The sequence below is a fragment of the Carassius gibelio genome, chromosome B2 (assembly GCF_023724105.1).
Source record: "Carassius gibelio isolate Cgi1373 ecotype wild population from Czech Republic chromosome B2, carGib1.2-hapl.c, whole genome shotgun sequence".
NCBI lineage: Eukaryota > Metazoa > Chordata > Actinopteri > Cypriniformes > Cyprinidae > Carassius > Carassius gibelio.
The window spans coordinates 28,725,299-28,748,847 of NC_068397.1; the positions used below are offsets into that span (position 1 = coordinate 28,725,299).

The 23,549-nt window shown below is 34.2% G+C and overlaps 3 protein-coding genes across 15 annotated transcripts in view; all 3 read right to left on the reverse strand.

The window, feature by feature from the left end:
• Nucleotides 1–14,170, reverse strand: part of LOC127951194 (CMRF35-like molecule 5) — a 45,207-nt gene extending 31,037 nt beyond the window's left edge. For 11 of the 12 annotated variants that reach the window (XM_052548956.1, XM_052548963.1, XM_052548961.1 and 8 more), the window contains exon 1: nt 14,034–14,170. In XM_052548956.1, coding sequence (XP_052404916.1) covers nt 14,034–14,094 — 61 coding nt within the window. In that variant the 5' untranslated portion in view covers nt 14,095–14,170. Of the gene's footprint in view, nt 1–13,577; nt 13,896–14,033 lie in introns of all 12 variants that reach the window. The other variant, XM_052548967.1, reaches the window with a different exon arrangement.
• Nucleotides 1,854–7,779, reverse strand: LOC127951195 (CMRF35-like molecule 1). Its single transcript, XM_052548968.1, has 11 exons — nt 7,669–7,779; nt 7,177–7,485; nt 5,458–5,769; nt 5,308–5,356; nt 4,834–4,892; nt 4,599–4,632; nt 4,174–4,268; nt 3,712–3,731; nt 3,527–3,562; nt 3,378–3,440; nt 1,854–3,221 (listed from the first exon to the last, which is right to left on the reverse strand). The coding sequence occupies exons 1-11, from the start codon at nt 7,736–7,738 to the stop codon at nt 3,147–3,149; spliced, it is 1,122 nt and encodes a 373-aa protein (XP_052404928.1). The 5' UTR covers nt 7,739–7,779; the 3' UTR covers nt 1,854–3,146.
• Nucleotides 14,171–17,923: 3,753 nt separating the features above from the next.
• Nucleotides 17,924–23,453, reverse strand: LOC127951196 (CMRF35-like molecule 1). Of its 2 annotated transcripts, XM_052548971.1 has the most exons (9): nt 23,208–23,451; nt 22,717–23,031; nt 22,248–22,575; nt 22,056–22,118; nt 21,724–21,824; nt 21,538–21,590; nt 19,499–19,558; nt 19,351–19,410; nt 17,924–19,268 (listed from the first exon to the last, which is right to left on the reverse strand). In XM_052548971.1, the coding sequence occupies exons 1-9, from the start codon at nt 23,266–23,268 to the stop codon at nt 19,209–19,211; spliced, it is 1,101 nt and encodes a 366-aa protein (XP_052404931.1). In that variant the 5' UTR covers nt 23,269–23,451; the 3' UTR covers nt 17,924–19,208. The 2 variants fall into 2 exon arrangements, with proteins under 2 accessions (XP_052404931.1, XP_052404932.1); XM_052548972.1 differs by lacking the exon at nt 22,056–22,118 and having other exon boundaries at nt 23,208–23,453.
• Nucleotides 23,454–23,549: the final 96 nt, after the last annotated feature.

The following is a 23,549-nucleotide window of genomic DNA, read 5'->3' on the forward strand; positions in this document are numbered from 1 at the left end:
TTTTTTTCCTACTATGGGAAATTACGTAAGGATTTTGCATTGAACATAACTCCGTATCACAGTGTCATAGAGACAAGGGGGTGGGCTCATTTTAATCAGGCAACCAATCAGTCTCTCTGGATCACTGTGAATCTATCAAGCCACGCCCTAGCAACCATATAGAGCGCCATAGAAAAAAGCTCCATTGACTTCCATTGAAAAAGATAAAATAAATAACTTTGTATAGAAGTGTCATAGAAACATGAGGGTGGGCTCGTTTGACTCGGGGCAGCAAATAGCCAATCACGAATCACCTTCAACACTTCATAGCCACGGCCTAGCAACCATTTGGAGCACCCTAGCGACCCAAAGCATCGAGAGATATCTTCAAATCTGAATAACATAAAGGCATGGGGGTTGGTTTATATCATTCATTTAGGCTAGCATACCCTAACCAACCCTAGCAACCAATCAGAGTACCCTAGCAACCATTTTTCAAGACCTATATCCCTGCATCAGAACATTGTAGAGACATGGTGGTTGGTTTATATTAACAAGCAGCCTTCGGAGCATCATCATTGGCAGCTGCCAAGCCACTCCCTAGCAACCAAACGGAGTACCCTAGCAACCATTTTGCATGATCTATATCTCTGCATCAGAACATCGTACAGACTTGGTGGTTGGTTTTTTTGACTAATGCTAGCAAACTGGACTCTCAACATGCTAGTCATGCTAGTAGTGAATAGCTACATGCTAATAGTTATTAGCTAAGTGCTCAAATGGGCTAAGAACTCTATAAAAACAACATAGTGACCATCTGTGACAACTACCTTGACTTCGGGCAGCAAACGACCAATCATGAATCCACACCTTAGCAACAGAGGGGTGAATTTTGCCAATGCAAGCACCACTCATATTTTCTTCAGGAAATGTACATTCTAGTTCTGTCTCTTCCTCTGTCTTCATCTCTGAATTCACTGAAATTTGGAGCTGAAGTAGATGATGCAGGTGTGAAAGAGGTTGATGGTTGAGGTATGTCCTCGTCTTCATCAACTGAATACCTATTGCAACAAAATTGTATGAACTGAACTGAACTGAACTATGAATTATATCATAAAACTAATATACAACAATGTAATACAACCTGAATATAGTATAAAACTAATATTGTATGTGCAACAATATGACAAATTGAATATAGTATAAAACTAAAATAAAACGAATACACGTATCATTCAATGTATCATACATCTAAATTAATTATCACATAATTATGGCACATTTGCACATAGACCACTAAAATAGGTAAAGGTTGTATAAAAGAAAAAAATATGCATGAACTTGAACATGAATTTTTCATCATCACTTGATAGATGATTTTGTCCATCTTCACTTTTGCAAAGTTCCTCAACAAGTTCTAACAATGTATAATGCCTTTTAGACCATTGTGAATCCACCTTGTGAATGTGAGGTGAAAAATGTCAGTGTAATCTGTTCTGGTTCTACTCTGCAGATTTACATTCATCAGGTTTTCCGCTGAGCGTGATTGGCACGTGTTTGAAATCAACCATAAAGTTTTCTATTGGCTAGAGTTTATCTGGTCATCAGTGTTCAAAGAGGTCATAGGTCAGGTGATATGATGAAATCGAAAGAGCCCTAGTGACAGATCTAGCTGCTCTGTTTGAGTACTTAGAAAGTCTTGTCTTGCTGAACATAACTTTGTGAAGGCAGGCTCAAAGACTCTACCGACACAGCAATTAGTAAATTATTGCAAAACCACTCCAAAAATTAAATTTTATTACAAAACCAACATTATAATTCTCATTTGTGAGAGTGTATATAGAATATACAGATAGACACCAAGTATGTGTAAATATTATCTTATCAATATTTTTAAACAAATATTAGAATGCATGTTTTATTATAAACCTTCAATGTGAAAATAGTTTGAATTACTTTGTCCAGGTCCAATATCATTTACGGGACTTAATAACTAAATAACAGACTAAAGGTAAAAATCAGATTTTATAGTAAAATAACCTTCTTTAAGTAGCGAGTTTATTTTCCTTTATTAAACAATACAAACATTGAATGCCAGAATTACGAGTATCAGCCTTATTCTGAGACTTCCAGTTCACTAGCCACTATTGGAAGGCCTAAGTCACTAGAAGAATGACAAAGTACAGTAAAGGATAAAACTATCTGTCTGTCTTAATTATGCCAACAGTGCCAAATGTGTACAGGTAAAAACAATTAAGAAAATGACATCTGAAGCTCCATTATCTATTTTAAAGGTTTTTATAACAAGATTTGTCCATGCTGTACCTGATTTTATTTCCAAAAATTTTGAAAATTTAGGTTTTTTTTTTTTTTCTGGTTTTATTTTCTTTATTGTATTTTTTTTAAATTGCAATTCTTAAAGTGTTCATTTAACTGGGGAAGCATGGTGATATCTTTTTAACCCTGTTCATGGTGTCTAACCTTAAAAAGTGACAATGATTCGACCACACATGTGAGATGATTCATGGACATGTTTAGACACTGCAAATGTATGAGTTGTGCTTTAAAAATAGTTTTTTTTTTTTTTTAATAGACAAGAAAACATACACAAAATGATATCGCTCAAGTTTTGGGGACGAGAAAAAAAAAGTACCAGCAGATGTCGCCAAACACAAAAATATGAATAATACTGTCTATGAAATAAGGTGTATAAACTATTTAATACAGACAATTTGATTGGCTTTACAATATGCAGTTAAAATACAATTAAACTACAAATAAAACTTTTAAAAATACAACAAAATTGCATTTACTGTATTTAACCCTACACCTTATGTAGGTCTAATCTGGACTTCGAAGAAAGCATAAGAAAGATTGAAGAATATTGTGAATCTTTTTAAAAGGTTGATTGGTCATCAATTCATTCTGGAATACTTCAGAAATACGCTTCATAACTATGTACTTTAAAGTTCAAATTATTCATTTTGTTTTCATTGCCAATCAGCATACATTTAAAACACTGACACACTTTTCAGCTGCATTGGTTAAGCACTGGACCTTCACACTGTTTATACTGAAACTGTAAAATAGATCTGTTGTTAAATTTACAATTACTGACTTCCCCTTTCTCAACTTCTTTCAGAAGAAGCAGAAGTAACACCTTATTATTAACACACAGCCTTGGGTGTTAGTTTCACAGAGCTGTAGATCACATCAGTTTCTGGATTCACTGATGATGAAGGCTGTGAAGAAACAAAATCAGCTCTGAGAATCTCATTTATTTATCACAACAGTGCGTCATTTAAGCACAACACGTTACATGACGGAAATGCAGCTAAAACTGCTGTGAAACATCACTTATGAAAAGTCAACGGAGAACATTCAGATGAGACACTTACTGCTTTATGAAAAGTAATCACAGAACTGTAAATCACAGTAGTAAAATCCACCGAGGCAGAGGACTGTGAACAAACACAACTGATGATTATTCATTTGTAATCAGTTTCTCAGTAAATGTGGACAGATAACACACAGACTGATGACTTACAGCAGCATCTGCTGGACTGCTGGATGTCATTTGGTTTTCACAGGGCATCTGCTTCAAACACAAACACAGATTTAGATACCTGATGGGTTTTGGATGAAAGTTGTCTTTTAAGATTTCTGAAATTAATTAACTGTATGAATTGTTAAATTACATTCTGAAATACTTACTATGGCACTGTTTGAATGTTCTTTATTTTGACCCCTCTCTGTAAGAGTGAGATATGAAGATTAAATCCCATAATATTTTACATGTAAACTCTAAAGAATCTTTGACGTGGATGGCATCTTTCCATGTCACAAAAGTTCTTTATAGAATGATCTATAGATTATTTAAAATGTTCTTCACACTAAGGAAAAAACGGTTCTTTTGGCACTGTAAATGGTAAATGGACTGCATTTATATAGTGCTTTCAACAGACCCCATAGCCATCCAAAGTGCTTTACTGTTCACTGATGGGCTATTTGTGGAACCAAAATTAAACTTGACAGGGATTTATGAGTGAAATACACACAGCCTACAGATTTCCTACATGAAGGAAATTATATAATTTCAACTAAAATCTATGTCCATTTATTGATTTATTTAAGTAGCCATAAATGAAGCACTTTAATGCAATTTCAGTCAACCAGAAGTATGACAAAACTCACCAGGCTTTTTTCTCAGCCTCCAAGTTACTATGGCAACAAGAGTAACCAGTAACATCAAAAGCATTGCGAGACACAAGAGCAGAATCACATCACGCCTGTAAGTGATGGAGAGACATTTGTATTTAACACATGGAACCATTCTCTCTTTTAATGCATTTTAATGCATTAAAAATGAATCTTGAAAAGCTTTGCTTGTAATTTAGAGATATTTCAAGCAATTGCACATTGAAATGCCTTAAATACTTGTTTTGCTGTATTTCAGTATTAATAGTCTCTGAGGCTGTTAGAGATGGATGGCTTTCAGCTCCACAAATAAAATTGACATTACATGGTAACAGCTGTAGTAGTTTAAAATGTTTTCAAATGTAACAGTTTGTTAATACAAATACTATTATGAACGACTGAATAATGTTGTTCACACTTACTTGTGTGTTTCTGGTCTCGAATCAGTTGTCATATCTGACAGCCAAAAACAAGTTAGAACATAATGTTATTATCGGTTATTACTAATTATAGAAGCTGTTTAATAATGAAGCACATTTCCAAGAGAGAAATATTCTCTGGTAAATTGCAATTATGATATGTAAAGTCTACATTTTGTATCTAATAATTATAACTCTAAAGTTCTGTTTGGAGTAATTTGGTTAAAGTGTTCCTTACTGTATATTATTTTATTCACACTTGTAGGATTCCTGTTGGTAGATTGTTGTGTTGTGTCTCTGCAAAACAATGTAAAAAACAAATATTATAAAAAAATAAATAAAATACTAACATTAATTAATAAAATGCTAATATATGACATAGATTAAAATATACTTTATGTTTGGAATTGGAACTATGGAGCTAATTTATTTTAGCCAAACAAATACAAGAACCAAACTAATATTTTTTAGCCTAATTAGTCTGATACTTTAACTTGCGATCACAACAATTAAGAAAACAATGAGAATTTTTTTTTTTTTTTCTATTTTTTTTTTTTTTTCATAGCAACAGTCTATTCACAGCAGAGGCTTTTTTACAACTCTTCAAACACACACCCACCCACCCACACACACACACACTGGTCCTTCAGCTGTTCTTTGGGGGATTTGAGGTGCTACTGATTTTTTAAATGCTCAAGTATGTTTCACCTACATGTCTGCCTCAGAGGGAGTCGGTGGAGCTGCTGGAATACTTGTGAATGCTTGAAAGGAAATAAATAAATTAGTTTGTTTGTTTAGTTTGAGTCATTTAAATTACATACTTTTTATGGCTGAATTGGTTTTTGAACCATTGGTTTTTTACCTCTTTTGGGTTCAGTGACTGTGAGTTGAACAGGAACCTGCAGATCTCCTACAGAGCAGTAGTACCAGCCAGAATCAGTCCGTCTCAGTCCAGTCATCAGCACAGTGAAGGATCTTCTCCCATCATCATCTCTGATCTGCACTGATGGATTCTGGGATGTGTAAGTCCTCCCCACTGTGTAACATCTCTGATCTTTATATCTGCACCACTGTTTGACTTTATTCTGATATCCAGAACTGTAGAGACACTGAACACTGATATCACCACCTTCATGTCCAGAGACACTGCTGCTCACCATAGACACATCATGAGCTGAAACAGTCAAAACAAATATTTTAATTAATACATTTTAATAAATTGCTTCTTATTGTTTTATTTTTCTTGTTTTCAGAACAATTCCAGAAGCAAACATTATGACTACAAATATTTTACATCTCATCCCCTAATGAAAGAGAGAAAGAAAAATAAATATTCAAAAATGCGTTATACTTTATCTTCTCCATTTGACATGTTTGAAGACATTTCCACATTCCAATTTATGGCTCAATTATATTGTTCCAGTTAAGAGCAACATAAAACTATTTTACTACTACTTACTATTTCCTTTTGTCAGTTTGCAATCCTGAATTCAAACCGTGTCTCCTACACTGCTACTGCAAAATGCTACTTTATTCTACATTTAACTGTAAGATCAATTCAATCCAAAACAAGTTGAGGTGGTTCTTTTGCGTACGTGTGTGTGTGTGTGTGTGCATTACAGTTTTACTTTGGTTCTTCTTATATCATCCTTAACATTTGCTAACCAGTAAGTGCATAAATCAAAACAATTCTACAAACAGCACCAAACAGTTTTCCAGCAAAAACCTGTAACTGTCTCAAAGATCTTAATTCATCTCTCAAAATAAAGTATCATCGCCATCAGAATATGAAGTCCTTTTTAGAAACATGCCCCCCTTGGCCTCTCCCACCTCTTTAATCTTTTCTTCTTTCCAGCTGTTTATCCTTTGTGTTTCCTTCTTGTTCTTCTAAAAATGATTCAGGTGATCTGTTACCACAACATTGATAAATGCCATGCATATTTCAATTAGGGTAGTGGTTTTCTATTTCCCAGCATGCTTTGCATAGGACTGAATAAGGAGTGTAAATGCTGAAAGGGATTGTTTTTTAGTGAAGGGTGTCACATTCCCTAACCTGTCTGCTCTGTTTGTCTAAATAAACCTAGTTTGATCCTCCATTCTCCTTTCATTCAGTGACAAGTACAAGTAATCTTACTCGTTCATAAATATTCATTAAATAACACTAAGCATGTGCTATGATCGCTGGTGATTTGAACTGAAAAAGATAACATTAATTTGTTCCAGGCCCAAAGATCCATTAGTTGGAGCAACTTCATTTTTTTGAGTAATAATTTTTCGGAACAGTCTTCAAACTCAATGTGGTTTGGTGGTTGAAGTTGAAGGATGCAATTTACTTTTTTTTTTTGAGTGTATTGTCAAAAATGCTAACTGTGTTGTGCTCTATCTGCTTTTCAATAGTCACTACCATCCCATGTTCTCCATTTTCAGTTTTTCTTTATTTGTGTGTAATAGACATCTACTCATATAATCAAAAAACAATTAACTAACTTACAACATTACTTATAGTTACATTATTTCACTGCAGTAAAATGCATAAAAATGTTTCTCAGAGAACTGGTGCAATTTAGAAAGATATTCTTACCTGACTCCACCGTCAGATACAAATAATACCCGTCATCTGAAGAGCCACCGATCTCAACAGCACACCAGTAATATCCAGAGTCTGAGGTCTTCAGATTCTTCCACTGCACTGTAAAAATACTCTGTTCTGGATAATCAGTGAGGGAATATTCTCCTGGCTCATTTGCATATCCCAATGTTTTGCATGAAATCCATTGTGTCCCCTGACACCAGTATTTACGGTTTTCCTTATGTTTTTTATCATATAGACAGGGAATAATTCCAGGTGATCCAGATTTCACTCCGATATTCATACTCCCAATTCCAGCATCTGTAGACAAGATTAAATTTAGAGAATATCATAAACATGCATAAACTGTGCCTTATGGAAAAGTAGTTATAATTACTAGCCTAATGAATTCACATTAAACAATTTTAACAATTTAGGGTTATAAGAGGCCATACAATAGTTTAATAATGCTAATTAGACTTAGAGGTAAAACTTGTGTTTTACCTGAGATGAGAAGTAAAATCCCAGAGAGAATAAGAGGGTAAATCATGTCTATAGCTGAGTGCATGTGCATGAGAGCAGCTGGTCACTTCCTGCAGTTTCTGTGTTTCCTCCTGTTTCAGAGGAAGGGCAGAATATCACCTTAAACCACACAAACATTAACAAGTGAGCAAAGTAGCCATTCTAGAAGCGTGAAAATTATCAACATACATAAACTGTTATATGTAACTGTTATTTAAATTTTTTTGTCATTGTGTTCAAGGGGGTTGATATAAAATAATTTTGAACAACCAAATATGATTATAATAAAATTACTGATGATTAGACGAAATTTTAACTTTTCAAATATGTTAAACCTCAAAGAAATTCATATTAATAGCAGTATACCCAAGATGAAAAAAAGTATCTCATATTCTCTCAAAAATAAGAGTGATTCAAGTAAATAAAAACATACATAAATACATACTGTTTGTTTAAATACCATTTAAAAGTGTTGTGGCTGTACAATGATCATGAGGATATTCTGAGCTGATAATAAAAGAATCATCACTCTTGAACCACAACCACAAGAACACAGAAGAACAGAAGCAACACTTGAACGTTCAAATCAAGACACTGACTTCTGCTCCACTCGTTCACCACATCAGACCGTGAGATCAGATCAATGACAGTTCATCAAGGGAAATGAATCACATTATTTTTCACACATACAACTGCAATACCTTTTATTACATTTTGTATATGCTTGTGTTTATAATACTGCAAGAAACAGAAAGTAACACTGTAGAAGTAAACTAAACATTTTGACAGAGTAAGGTAGTTATGAACTATGCATTCATTTACAATTGAATGTTTGCTGATGAGATGAATTTCTGGATTTTTATCTATATTATCTATATTATATTTATCTGACTTTCTCTATATTAAAGACTACAAACATTATTATATTATCTTTAAATTAATTTAAATTATTATTACATTTTCCCTGGATCAGTAGGATCAACAGCTGTGGCTGGGACAGATTTCAAGTTTCAGTTCTGCTTAAAAAGCTGCAATCTAATCCTGTTAACATGAAATAAGATGCTCCCGAGCAGGTTTGAGATTACAGACCTGTTCCGAGATCATGCCAAATCATCAACAATCAAATCCAACTGAGTTAGCAAAATACAAAGAACGGGTCCCAGGACACGCCCAAGAAAAATAGATTAGAGGGCCCTGAAATAGGTATATTAATGTCTGGTCTACTTACGGTTCATGTAGGATTTAATCATTTATAGTGGTGTATATCACAGGATCTTCAGGTTTAGAATATCTGCATTTCATACAAATCACACAAACACACACACACACACACACACACAAAAACAATAATAACAGTAACATCAAGAAACCATGTCCTGGAAATATTTTTAAGGTTTTACTGTTGTTAACAGTATATTTCCACATCAACTGTAATTCATTTACAAGAAGCAAGTGTTTTCACTCCTGTTTTTTACATTAACTTACTGTAGTGTGGCATTATGGGATTACGCACGCATCTGAAATCCAGCCGACTGGAGCAGTGTGAGAACGACTGAAGATTAGAGGCTTTATTCATAATTCCTGTTAAATTCACTTAATTATATTTAAATATATCCTTTGATTTAAGTTAATGTATCATGACATTTAGACAAGTGGCCTTGGTAACTTATGTGCAGTAAACTGGGAATTGCTATCATAGCATAGTTAGGCCAAATTTACATTGATTTTTGGAAGTTACATTTTCTTATTGAGAGCATTTATAGTAGTGTTTACCTAACTTTTATCATAAAGCCCAATGCGAACGATTGCCATCTGACTACTATCTGTCGAAATAACTGACAAAGAGCAAAATATGTTAAATTTAATTGGTTTATATGTGTTCAACTGTCCCATATTGATGTGACGCATTACTATAATAAGTAATTACATGTAACCAATATAAAGTTGGTTCGACGTTTCACATTTTGTCAGACATTCAGCCTAGGAAATCTTCAATAATTCTTTAACGATTAAGCACAATGACAAGATACATACTGTGTTGTAATTGTTTTCAAATGTAGAAGAGAACACACATTGTGTTTTATTGGTTTTAATCTGCCTTAAGGAATTATAACAGATAGATCATATAATGCAAAAGTGCAGGAAAGGAACTATCTGCAGAGTTCAAATGAAGAGAAAAAGCACAATTATTCAATCTAAATGCTTCACATGTGAAATGTATAAATAATAAATCTCAAATCAAGTGGGTGTGTCTTATTATTTGTCCATAAAGGAACATTTAGCTGTTGGCTTTATTCACAAAACTGTAGCACAACAAAAGTTATTGAAATGTACAGATTGAGAAAAGCTTGAAAAGCATTACAAAGGTTGTGCAGTTTACCTCCACCTAGAGGAACATATTGCACTTGTCCTGACCAAGTCTGACATTCAGAAGTTTAAATAAATTAACTTGAATGCATACAATTTGATATGTAAATGTAAATGGGGGTTTCTGTTACTTGTACAATGCATACTACTGAATTAAATTTGAATCCGTTAACACACTCTTTTTTAAAACATACAGTATTCCAACCAATTGTGTGTGTTGTTACTGGTTTCTAGAAGAACATTTTGATGGTGGTTTTAGCCACATAACAATAATAGAACACATACTATTGAAAATGAAACCAATTCATAACTTAGAGATACATAAAATACAATCTTCTATCTCTGCTACAAAGGCTGTGTCTTGATGCAGATTTCTTATGGAACATTTTGCAGTAGTTTTCATTGTCAAAAGTGATGCAGAAGTCATGCTATTGACTTTCAAAAATCGCTTGTGCATCCTTCCATCGAGTCTCCAGTATTTCTGCCCCCTAGAGGAAGATACTGGAGTTGTTCTGAATGAGTTTGACATTCAAAGTTATAAATTATTTTAAAATCAATAGTCTTCTATTTCAACTTCAAAACGTGTGTCTTGTTTCTGATTTGTAAATTAACTTCCAACTAATTTCCATTCAGGTTTTACAATCATATGTAAATCAGGACACATGTTATTGAGTTAAAGAGTAGGTTTCTTGAAGTGTCTCGTTGTCACAGTTCTTCTGGATTTATTGTCTCTCAGTTTGTAAGTCAGACACAGATCAGATCTATGTGTGGAGCACTGGCTGCTGTCAGACAGAAATCTCAATGGATTATTACAATTTATGTCAAAATTAATATTTGATAATGTAAACTGATATTTCCTACTGACACAACAGTAAAAGATAGAAATAACTGACTTAAAACCATTTTAAGCCGGTGAAAATACTTGTGTTAAAAATGTTTGACCACCATTGCATATTATATATGAAATGCTCATCCAAAAAAGAAAAAACAGCCCATATATATTGTATATTACTTTATAGTACATTAGTTTTTTTTAAGCATATAAGTATCACAAAGTACTATTTATCTATAGATTTATAAATACACATACATATACACACAAATGGAAATCAGCATACAATTTCTATCCATGCATCAACACTAACAAGACCTAAAATGTATTCTTGCACTCTTAAAAGAGCTTTTTTAAAACAAAAGTTACTGTACTCTTGAGTAAAATATTGAGGAAAGTCCCAAATGTTATTTCAGTTACATACAGAAAATACAAACAGGAAATAATTTTGTTTTGTTATCAATATATATATATAAGCATCGAAGTGCAAGACTCATTCTGATTATATTAATGTTTCATTCAACATAAAGGCACACATAAACTCTCGGTAAGTACATGAGGTAAATGTTCAACTGTTGAGTTTATTTATAACATATGATATAAGTATCACAAGTGAGCTGTTTTGTTGAATATCACAATTGCAAATACATAGTTCAATAAACAATTAGTTAACAACTTTCTTACTTTATTAGACACAATACTGACTGTTGTTCTAATTCACCAACTAAAATAGATCCAAACAAAGATCACAGCAAAACTATTTTTCTCATCCTCAAATCAAAACTCAGCGGTGTTTTTGCTGAATGATTCATCTTTTTGAACTATTTGAACTATTGAACTATTGAACTATTCTTCTTTTTGAATTATTTTATTTTAAACAATACACAGTACTTTTGTGTCTCCGTGTCTTTTGTTTCATTTCTGCAAAGACAAAAAGGAGGAGAAAGGGAAGAATATCAGCAGAGCAGAGATGACTGTTAGTCATGAAATAAACCAGAGATAAATATAGAAGAATTCCCCAAAGATGATTATAAAAGAAAGCATGTCCTGATATTGCTGAGTTAGATGTGTTCCAGGGTCTACATATTTTGTTGACCCTGGAACAACATTTTACTCCAAAAATGTATTCTTGAACATATCCCTACACCTAAACCTAACCTTAACCATGAGTAATCCCTAAAATCAGAGGAAATGATAGATGAATGACACTGATGTACAAGCACCAAACACTGATTTTAAGCATACACTTCACAAAATCTATAAACTGGTTCATCAAATCTGATTGGTTAATCACAATGTTGTTCCAGGGACAACAAAGACGTTGTCCCAGGAACATGTCTCACTTGGTAAAATCAGGTTCTGCATAAAAGAAAGTCATTCACAGAGAAATTATTAAATATTAACTCTTTGTTACTGACAATGCCTGCGGACCAATAAAATAATTACAAAGTAAATTTAGTTGTGTTTTATTTCATATTTAGTATCAAAACATTTATGATGTTTTGAAAAAATGGTTCTGCCTCCGTTACAGTGATGTGAACAGGATTCATTGTCTCTACAGCAGAGCAGAAATACCAGCCAGAATCAGTCCGTATAATATATAATAAACGTTTACCAGAACTTAATTTAACTCTGTTAATGTATTATTTAATGAATGTATTTCAGCCTAATAATTGTAGAATTAGCTTCATCTTTATTTTATTTTAATCAAAACAGATGCAATACTTTTGTAGTTTGTCAGTGACTTCAGTTGTGTTATTATTATTCTCCTGATGTCCTGATTCACTTCTGAAAAGATTAAAAAAACACACAGAGAAGGAATGAGTTAGGGAAGGGAAATGGTTGTTAGAGTGAAAGGCAAACAAACTCAAGGGAGGAGAGGAGAAACGTCATTGAGAAATGTTTGAATACTGACGTCTCTTTCGCTTTCCCTGGTTCTGCCTCCGTTACAGTGATGTGAACAGGATTCATTGCATCTCCTACAGAGCAGAAGTACCAGCCAGAATCAGTCCGTCTCAGTCCAGTCATCAGCACAGTGAAGGATCTTCTCCCATCATCATCTCTGATCTGCACTGATGAATTCTGGGATGTGTCAGTCCTCCCCACTGTGTAACAGCTCTGATCTTTATATCTGCACCACTGTTTGACTTTATTCTGATATCCAGAACTGTACAGACACTGAACACTGATATCACCACCTTCATGTCCAGAGACACTGCTGTTCACCACAGACACATTAGGAGCTGAACACACACACACACACACACACACACACACACACACACACACACACACATGTTGGTATTTGTGGTTTATGGGGACTCTCCATAGGCGTAATGGGTTTTTATTATGTACAAACTGTATTTTCTATTGCCCTACCCTACACCTAAACCTAACCCTCACAGGAAACTTTGTGCATTTTTGGATTTTCAAAATAACTAATTCTGTATGATTTATAAGTGTTTTGAATTACGGGGACACTAAAAATGTCCTCATAAACCACCTCCTCATTGTAATACCTGTGTCATACCTATGTCATTATACAAATTTGTGTCCTCGTTAACCACATAAACAAGCTCACACACACACACACACATTTATTTGTGATTATTAAATACATGTGTAAGGTCAGAGAATATGACATAATGTTGAATTGACTGAAATTTGATTTAAAAATTACAAAATGTCTTACCAGACTGAATCTTGAGATAAGGCTCATATATTGTATTTATCGGTGGTTGTTCTCCAGTCTGCACAGCACAATAATAAAGTCCCTCGTGTTTGTTCTGCAGGTTTCTCATAGTCACAGTAAAGAGACTCTGATCAGGATGATCAATTACTGACAGATTCTGCTCTGTTGTGTTTGTGTATGTGTGTGTTTTATCAATCTCTGATTACCAGGATTTCTTCTGCTTTGTGTATTTCTTGTCATAATGACATGGGATGGTGACAGATCCTCCAGGATAAATAGTTAATACATGGGTTGACCAAGCACTGTAGCTTTCAACACCTAAACAAACAAACCATTGTCCAACAATAAGTCACTTCTCATTTTTAACATGAACAGCTGAGCATAAATCTGTCACTGTAAAATGCTAAACAGGATCTATTAGAAATGAACACAGCAATACATGTACTGTACTCTCACCTAAAATGAGCCAAAACCAGATTGAAATGTAGAATGTGTTTGTCTTCACATATGCGTTCATTGTGTTTCTCTTCCTGTATCTTGAGTTGTTCTGTTCTTGAGTGTCTTGACTTCCCTCTTCACCTCATATAAAACTCTTCAAACGGATGAATGGCGTCAACAGGGTGGGACCTTTCAAAAAGTACTTATTTATAGCATTTAGTACTAAGACGCACTCTTTCTAAGTATATAGAGGACAAATAGGTACCTTTTGAAAGGTTAGCCTTTTTTCCAGTGACAGCTTTTGTCCTTTTTTTTCTGAATGGAGTAACACATTTATTAGCATCTATTTTGGATATATAATATTGTTTTAAAATTTATTTTGCTTAATCTTAATTGATTCTATCTCAGAATTTTTTAGTTTGAATGTTGTCAGCCTAGTATCGTGACTAACGAAAGTGGAGCTGTGACTGAAGAGTACCACGCTATGTTTTTTTTTTTTTTTTTTTTTTTAGCTCCTTATCTAGTGGTTGAAAAATGTTGATTGGTTTTGGGTTGATTGCTTTAATAAAATAGTTTTGGTGGTGGGGGGAGGACTTTAAAAAAATTTACCATTAGGATAAAAAGCCTGTCAAAAAAAAAAACAGAAATATCCTACTCATTTAGAAAATATATATATATAGGATTAAGTATAAAGCAAATGGAAAATATACATTTTATTATCAACACTTTTAGAGTGATCTGGTCTTTAAGGCTGATGTGGAGAAAACTCCTCTAGATCTGTGACAAACAAAACCGCTCCACATGTGATCTGAAAGATAAAATAGAATGCAGCATCAACAGACAAAAATAAGAAGCAAATGTTTCTGTCTCATCATGTACATTTTGGATGTGCGGGAACCCACATAAAAATATTAGCAAATGTTATGTCTTTATTGCTGCATAATATGTTTCTTTGAATGTTTTATATTTCTACTGAATTATAAAACCACATTTTAATATTATATAATAATAATAATAATTATAAAAATAATAATATCAACAATAATAATAATATTGTTTCAGTTTTATTTTAAATACTTTGCTTTTTAAAATCAACTTTAAAATATCTGTTCAGTATTCCCTATAACATGACACATTTTAATGTCGGCGCTTCCAATTAAGTGATAAATATCAGTTACAAATGTTGTACAAAATACATAACCACTACTCATCTTTGCACCAATAAAACATGCAACACTTTTTATTTTCTATCAAATTATATAATATCTAAATAGCTTGCTATATTATACTTACTTTACTATACTATACTTAATTATTGCTATATTTAACTTTCGCTGGAAAGGTTTCCGTGACTCTCTGCAAAAATGATTTATTTCCAGAACATGATACACGATGGGATACACTAAGCCTTGAATAGTATTTACGGTGTGTTCCAAATGGGATATATTGCCCTCCCAAGGGCACTTCAGAGTGAAAATAATCATTGCCTCCATATCACTGGGCACTTCGAAGGGTACAACTGATGGACACTTAGGGACCCCATGATTTTTTGTGCTGATTCTCTCCATTATAACGGCACCACCGTGTGGGTAGGATGATGACACAGAGGGGCACTACAAGAAACAGTTGTTTGGTCCCCTATACCATTCAATCCTTCAAAGTTCTCAATCAAGAAGGTAAAGGGATTAGGGCATAGGGTTCTTCCGAGGCTAGTGTGCATTAAAGGCACTGCACTTTGGCATTTTACTGCCAAACAAAGTTTTACATTTATCCGTTACACTTTCTCAAATAAAGCATAAAGATTGCAGGCATGCCTTCTTAGTGGCTTTGTATTTTCTTAGCATCTGTTTCAATAGTGAATAGTCATTAATATTGTCGCTCTGTTGAGAATGTCTTGTGTGTTAACCGTGAACATACTCTGGGTTGAATTAACTTAATCTTGGATGTGTTTTTGAACCAGCATACCTGGAGCAAATAAGGTTTGGGTTAATCAACTGAGAGGTCAGGGTTTAGCAGATGGTAAGTTAAGCAGGGCTTCTGGAAAACAATCTTTGTTGGTCAATAGGTGGTGCTGGGTGGTCCACCCACATCAGGTTAGCCAGAGAAGAAGCTACTTTAACAAATAAGTTAAATATATATTGCAAAACAATCACAAAATAGCATTATTTAGTCATACTATTTGAGTAAGAGTAGGTTACCAAGAGTTAGTTACCAAGAGTAGGTTCATTTAAGCCAGAGCATGTTCACGGTTAACACACAAGACATTTTCAACAGAGTGACAAATCGACGAGTCACCATCGAGACAGACACTAAGAAAAAGCCAAAGCTCACTATACTTAACATGACTCAAGGAAAATGGGGCATGGCCTAGCACACATCACAGACTACAAACGCCAGACATCTGCAAACATCTCTGTATCCCTGCCCAATGAGCTCGACCTCTTTTATGCACGTTTTGAAGCCCTGAACACAGAGACCTTGACAACACTGTAAGTGACTCCTGAAGAGGGGAAACGGGCACTGATGCTTACCCCCACACGGGTTTATAAGTCACTGAGTAAAGTGAACTCACACAAGGCAGCAGGTCCGGATAACATCCCAGGACGTACGTTTAGGCTTTGTGCTTCAGAGCTGACCAATGTAACCACTGACATCTTCAGTTTTTCCTCACAATGACTACAGTCCCTAACTGTTTCAAGTCCACCACTATTATCCTTGTCCCAAAAAAGCTTCAAGTTTGAAGTCTGAAAGATTACAGACCTGTGCTTCTCAACATGTCCACCTCTGTAAATACCTCCAGCACCATGATAATGAACACAGGCACTCCTCAGGGCTGTGTACTCAGCTCGATGCTGTACACTCTTTTCACACATGACTGTGTTGCTAGACATGCATCATCATAAAATTTGCAGATAACACCAGTTATTGCAGTCAGAAACAATGATGAGTCCGCATACAGGAAAGAAGTGTCTGAACTGGTTACATGGCGTGAGACTAACAATCTCACATTGAACATCAGCAAGACCAAGGAGATGGCTGTGGACATGAGAAGCGAGCGTGTCTGTCAGTCTCTGGTGATCAGAGATGCTGAGGTTGAGAGAGTGGGCAGCTATAAGTCTACTGGTGTACACATCTGTGAGGACTTCAAATGGACAGTAAACATAAAGAAACTAGTAAGTAAGGCCAATCAAAGAATGTACTTCCTGAGGAGGCTAAGGAAATTTGGCATGACATCACAGATTGTCCATATATTCTACAGAATCACTGTGGAGAGTGTGTTCACTTGCTGCACTGCTGTGAGGTTTGGCAATAGCACAACTCATGATAGAAAGGCATTACAAAGGGTCATAAAGCTGGCCCGGAAAGTCACGGGACTGGTCTCCCCGCAGTGCAGGACATATACAATGAAATGATTTTATTATACTCTAGTACATATGACATAAAGCTCTTAAATCTTGAATCTATTCAACTGGTATTCATGTACGTACCTATAAAAAAATTAAAAAATCTAAGTCTTTGTGTGTGTGTGTGTGTGTGTGTGTGTGTGTGTGCGTGTGTGTGCGTGTGTGTGTGTGTGTGTGTGTGCAGGGCACTGGACTAATGTGTGTCTATTGGGTCTGTAAATCTTTGAAATGCATGTGATTTGAGGCTGAGCTCTAATTGTTTTGTTTCAGATTACCCTCGGTGGGCAGAGAATCAACATCTTAGATCTTAGTGAATCCAGATTGCTTTTATATATTTTGGCCTCATGTGATTTTACCGCTCTCGAATGTCAAATAGGTGCAATATCCCTTCTGAGATTAAAATAAATCATATTTTAACTTTACAAAAATCACTTCACAAGACGTTGATATTAATATATATGAATGGATTATGGAGCTTGAATGGAGTGGACAAGCTGAATGTGATGTTAGTCATGCCGTTTATTGTTTTTACTGATTGTTATTTCAAAGTCCTGTCACCAAAGCATTGGTAACTACACATGAAGAAACTGAAACCATGCAGTTTAACTTCGTCTAACGGTCTTTGTTACCTAAAATGACCTAAAACTGATATTGAGGCACGTTTTGAGGGTCTTGCCTGCAGCAAAAACTAAAACACCACTGAGATTCAGAGAACACCATTTACGGACAATTTGAGTAAAAAAAAGGTTAAGTATTGACAGAACATGAAATTGTCTATTTTAAGAAATGCCTCTTAGAATAATTAGAAATTAATCATTCTTGTACTTTCGATGAAATGAAAACTGTAGTCAGATGCTGTTTGTCACCCACGAGCTTATAATTAACAACACTTCCTAGGGTTTTTATGAGATATCATAAAAATGCACAGAACACAATAATGCATATAAAAAAATTAAGGCCTTACTAAAAAGATTTTTAATTTATCACAATATTTTCCATACATTTAGATATACAACTACTTTCAACTTTAAGTGCAGTTCTAAATGTCTTGTGGCTGCATTGTTTCCTGTAGCATGCGAAGAAAAAAAATTTGATAAAATGCACAGTCAACCTAACAATCAACACTAAAACAAGTGTTTAAGTCCAAAACAACACTTCAACATTCGAGTCTCACTGACTTCTGCTCTATTTAAAATTTTAGTCATGTGTAAATCAGCAGCAAAATGCAGTGTGCAATACTTTTATACTGTTGGGACAGACCAGAAACATCTTGCTCTATTGACACTGTTCAAAAGTGATCATGTTTTAAAAAACAAATAAAGTACATTGAGACAAAGTCAAGGGATTTTTTCCCGACAACTGCAATATACATTTATTAGATTTCAGCTAGATTAAAAAAAAAAGAAAAAAGAAATAAACTGAGACACAAGAAAAAATATTCTGCAAATAAGATGAAAAGGTAAGGAACTACATACTTTAAAAATGAATCCCATTTTCTCGGGAGTGGTCTTTTAATATGTAAAACAGCAAGTAAGCTATGAACTATGAACCTCATTTACAAGAATCCTTTAAATGTTCTACCCTCAGATCAGTTCAAAATAATATATTTGCCAATCAGTTAACAACCAAAGTAAATAAATGAAAATCAAAAGGAAAAAGTCAATTGCATGATTGGATTCAGTGTATAAGCCAAAAACCTGCCACAAAAAAATAAAATAAATACAAAATGTAATATCTCTGGTGCTGATTTTGTTACTCTTGGTCATAAGGGTCTGTTCCTGTGTTCTTCTCACTGTTGCTGTTGGTGTGGAGCCACAGAGCTGTATACTGTTCCACCTGCTGGAGGCTTCTGGAGGAGTAAGATCATTTAAAATTAATTTCCAGCAGAATAAACACATGGTATAAAATGCAAATATTTCTGTAAAACCTACTGCTTCACTCCCAGGAATATTATCAATAGTACTGTATGTGGTTGTGTCTTTGTCGGCATCCTGTGGAGAACGGCGATTGTAAATATGGTGGATATATTCATGTCTGATATTTCAATATACAGTATTAGTGCATGTCTGGTCTACTTACATTTGGGTTTTCATCATTTATAGTGCTGTATATCACAGGGTCTTCAGGTTTAGAGTAGATCTGCATTTTACACACAAAACAATACAGAAAAAAATATATAAAGAAATTAACACATGACTCATTTAATAAAAATGCATTTAATAAGTGAAGTAAGGAGAAATAATTTTCAGCTCTAAATTATTTTATGATTGGTTTTGATGATGTCTAACCTCTGTGTTAACCAGAAGAGGGAGACAAATGAAGTGTTATATATTTCTCAATTGCTTTGGCTTAATACTTGAATATGTTTTTTTTTTTTTTTCACAATACTGAATAATCTCTGCACACGTTTTGGCACATGTAAAAAAGAGCAAATACTTACTACATTTAACAAAGTAATTCAAAGCATGTGCTTGCTTAATTCTCAGTGGAATTTACATACTCTTACCAAAAAGTAGTGTACTTCAAGTTTATTTTACTAAGTACACTTAAGTGAAGTTCAAAAATATTTTTAAGTATACTTCATGTAGCAAGTATAAAAATATCAGTGTTCTAGTATTATACTTGTAAGTGTACCATTTCAATGCTCCTAGGGACTAAATTGGCCCACTTCCTAGTATATAAATGTATACTTTTAAGTATCCTTTAAATATAATGGTAGCAGACTTTGAGTACACAACTAGTTTACCTCTATGTCTGCAGTTTGATATGCAGTTACAGTATACTAAAAGTGAATTTATATGTATACTGATTTTAAATACGTTTACTAATTAAATACTTTGTGCACTTTGAAGTATAGTCTCAGTAAACTGCTAGTTTAGTAGTTTTAAGTTTTCTTTAAGTCAATTTTACATCATACTTTAAGTATACAACTATATCCCTATTTAGGTTTTAATTTGTATATATTTTGATGTATTACTGTAATATCTGAACATAAAAACACATAGGTGGAGTCGATCAACACCCCAAAGCTTGACTGTAATTATTATCTCTTCATCTGTCAACATTTTATTCCATAACCTTGCAGTTTTGATGCTGTTTCATGTCAGATGATCGTGTTAGATTACATGTGTTAGTATTTGTTTATGTTATTTTTTCTTCTTGACTTCTGTGCAGAAGATGTGTACTAGCGCCCTCTACCATATAACAATGAAAACACGGATTCTAGGATTATAGCTCAAATATATTCAGACTTTTTTAAGTAAGTCAAGTATGCTTAAGTGTCATTTTAAGTATATTTCTGAGGAGTACATAAAGCCCATTTCTGTTAGCTGAAATCATGCTTTCCTATTTTTAGTTTAAAAGAAGTATACTAATAGCACACTTGAATAAACTTATATTTCGTAAGGGTAACCTTCAAATCTTTCATAGTGTGAACCATCACATGCAAACTCATCCATTCAATTAACAAAATTGGTTACACACGTAAATTCCATATCTATGACATGGAATGGGTATTTTGTCCCTCAAAAAATTTGCAAGTGATCTACCATAGTAATGAAACATGCATGTTATCGAATCAAACAAGTTTGAAAACATGAGTACTATGGAGCATCCTTGAATGTCACTCTGCATGTTTCTCTTCACTACAAGTGACTTTATATGAAAGAAGTGTGAAACAACGTACATGCAAATATAAATTTTCTGTTCACAAGTAAAACAGGGATAAATCGACTGTACAGTGGCAAGTGATTACTTCTTTAACTGGGTATGGCTATTCCTGGAAAGCCAGAGTGTGTTTCGTGCTTGTATCTGTGATCATTCAGATAGCAAAACTGACGTTTTTGTATACTATAATTCTTTTTTGTAACAGTCAGTGTCAATATAAAAGTAAACAAAAAAATAAAATGGGTAAAACCTGACACAATTACTGGGCTTTGAAGCATGAATTAAATGTTTTGAGGACATAGAACTCTAAAGTCCTCTGAAGAAAATCTGAAATTGCACTTACATTTTATGTCAGAGATGTTATAAAGTGTTCTCAAAAATAAGCCTAATCAGTTGAACATTTGTCATACAAACATTTTCATAACCAAAAGTCTCATAATGAAAGGACTTACTGCATCATTGTTTCTGCTGCCATTTCTCCCTCTGATTTGCTGTTCATCTTGCTCTACATTTAAAAATAAAATGGTGAAACAATAATATTAACATTAACAAAATTGATGAATGCTTTTAAAATAAATTATAAAATGGCATGGAATTAAATTAATTTTCAAACAAATAAAACTGGAGGTCAAACTGACTGGGTCTTCTTCTCCATATCCAGATGAAGACACTGATCAGAATCAATAACAGCAGAAGAGCTGCTGAAACTGGAAGCCACACAGTCAGGAGTTTGTTATCTCTATGAGAAATAAAGAAATATTTTAAAATCTTTTCATTTAAAGAGCTCCAAAAAAGATGTGGGACTAATTCAGCTGCATAAAAGTAACCAGAAAATAAGACAAATCTGAAATAAACGTTTACCAGAACTTAATATATCGATTTTAATGTATTATTTAATGAATGTATTTCAGCCTAATAATTGTAGAATTAGCTCATCTTTATTTTATTTTAATCAATACAGATGCAATACTTTTGTAGTTTGTCAGTGACTTCAGTTGTGTTATTATTATTCTCCTGATGTCCTGATTCACTTCTGAAAAGATAAAAAAAAAACACAGAGAAGGAATCATTGTTAGGGAAGGGAAATGGTTGTTAGAGTGAAAGGCAAACAAACTCAAGGGAGGAGAGGAGAAACATCATTGAGAAATGTTTGAATACTGACGTCTCTTTCGCTTTCCCTGGTTCTGCCTCCGTTACAGTGATGTGAACAGGATTCAGTGCATCTCCTACAGAGCAGAAATACCAGCCTGAATCAGTCCGTCTCAGTCCAGTCATCAGCACAGTTAGGGATCTTCTCCCATCATCATCTCTGATCTGCACTGATGAATTCTGGGATGTGTCAGTCCTCCCCACTGTGTAACATCTCTTATCTTTATATCTGCACCACTGTTTGACTTTATTCTGATATCCAGAACTGTAGAGACACTGAACACTGATATCACCACCTTCATGTCCAGAGACACTGCTGCTCACCACAGACACATCAGGAGCTGAACACACACACACACACACACACACACAAGAACACAACATTTATTTAATTTATAAAATTGTTAAAATTATAAAATGCATCTGTAAGGTCAGATAATTTAACATTAGAATGAAATTAAAACAATTACAAAATGTCTTACCAGACTCAATCTTGAGATAAAGCTCGTATGTTACATTTGTTTTGTTTACTCCAGTCTCCACAACACAATAATAATCTCCATTGCGTTTGTTCTGCAGGTTTCTCATAGTCACAGTAAAGAGACTCTGATCAGGATGATCAATTACTGACAGATTCTGCTCTGTTGTGTTTGTGTATGTGGATGTTTGATCAATCACTGAGTACCAGGATTTCTTCTGCTGTGTGTATTTCTTGTCATAATGACATGGGATGGTGAGAGATCCTCCAGGATAAATAGTTAATGTATGGTTTGACCCACCGCTGTAGCTTTCAACACCTAAACAAACAACATGCAAACCATTATAACGTCCAGAATGATCAATGATTCACTTCTTAATTTCTTCAGTCTTGACATAAAACACAATAAAAGCAACACAAACAGCTTAACATAAAATGTGGCATTATAAACATGATCCATTAAAAAACAAACACAGCACAACATTAAATACTCACCTAAAATCAGCCAAAACCCGATTGAAATGTAGAATATTTCTGTCTTTGCGTATGCAGCCATTGTCTAAGTTTCTCTTCCTGTATCTTGAGTTGTTTGACTGTGTTGTAGTAACTGTTGCACTTCCCTTTTTCACCTTCTTATACAGTAGCACTTAAACATCTTGAGCCACCTAAGTTTCTCAGCTCTGGCCCTCGATGTCCATTCTCCTGCAGAGTTTAGCTCAGCCCTAATCAAACACAACTTAATAATCTAATCAAGGTCTTCAGGATCACTAGGAAGTTACAGACAAGTGAGTTTGGAGCTAAACTCTTCAGGAAAGTTGAGAAAGAGTTGAGAAACCC

Excerpts from the sequence above, each read along its gene's own strand:
- LOC127951195 (XM_052548968.1), bottom strand. The coding sequence starts at position 7,738 with ATGCACATGCACTCAGCTATAGACATGATTTACCCTCTTATTCTCTCT. Across the intron at positions 3,563-3,711 it reads AGAGGGGTCAAAATAAAGAA|AACCAAATGACATCCAGCAG; the intron begins CATTCAAACAGT and ends ATGCCCTGTGAA. Across the intron at positions 3,441-3,526 it reads GCAGTCCAGCAGATGCTGCT|TCCTCTGCCTCGGTGGATTT; the intron begins GTAAGTCATCAG and ends GTTTGTTCACAG.
- LOC127951196 (XM_052548971.1), bottom strand. The coding sequence starts at position 23,268 with ATGGCTGCATACGCAAAGACAGAAATATTCTACATTTCAATCGGGTTT. Across the intron at positions 21,825-22,055 it reads GTCACTGACAAACTACAAAA|AGATAACAAACTCCTGACTG; the intron begins GTATTGCATCTG and ends TATTTCTCATAG. Across the intron at positions 19,559-21,537 it reads GCAGCAGAAACAATGATGCA|ATCTACTCTAAACCTGAAGA; the intron begins GTAAGTCCTTTC and ends TGTAAAATGCAG.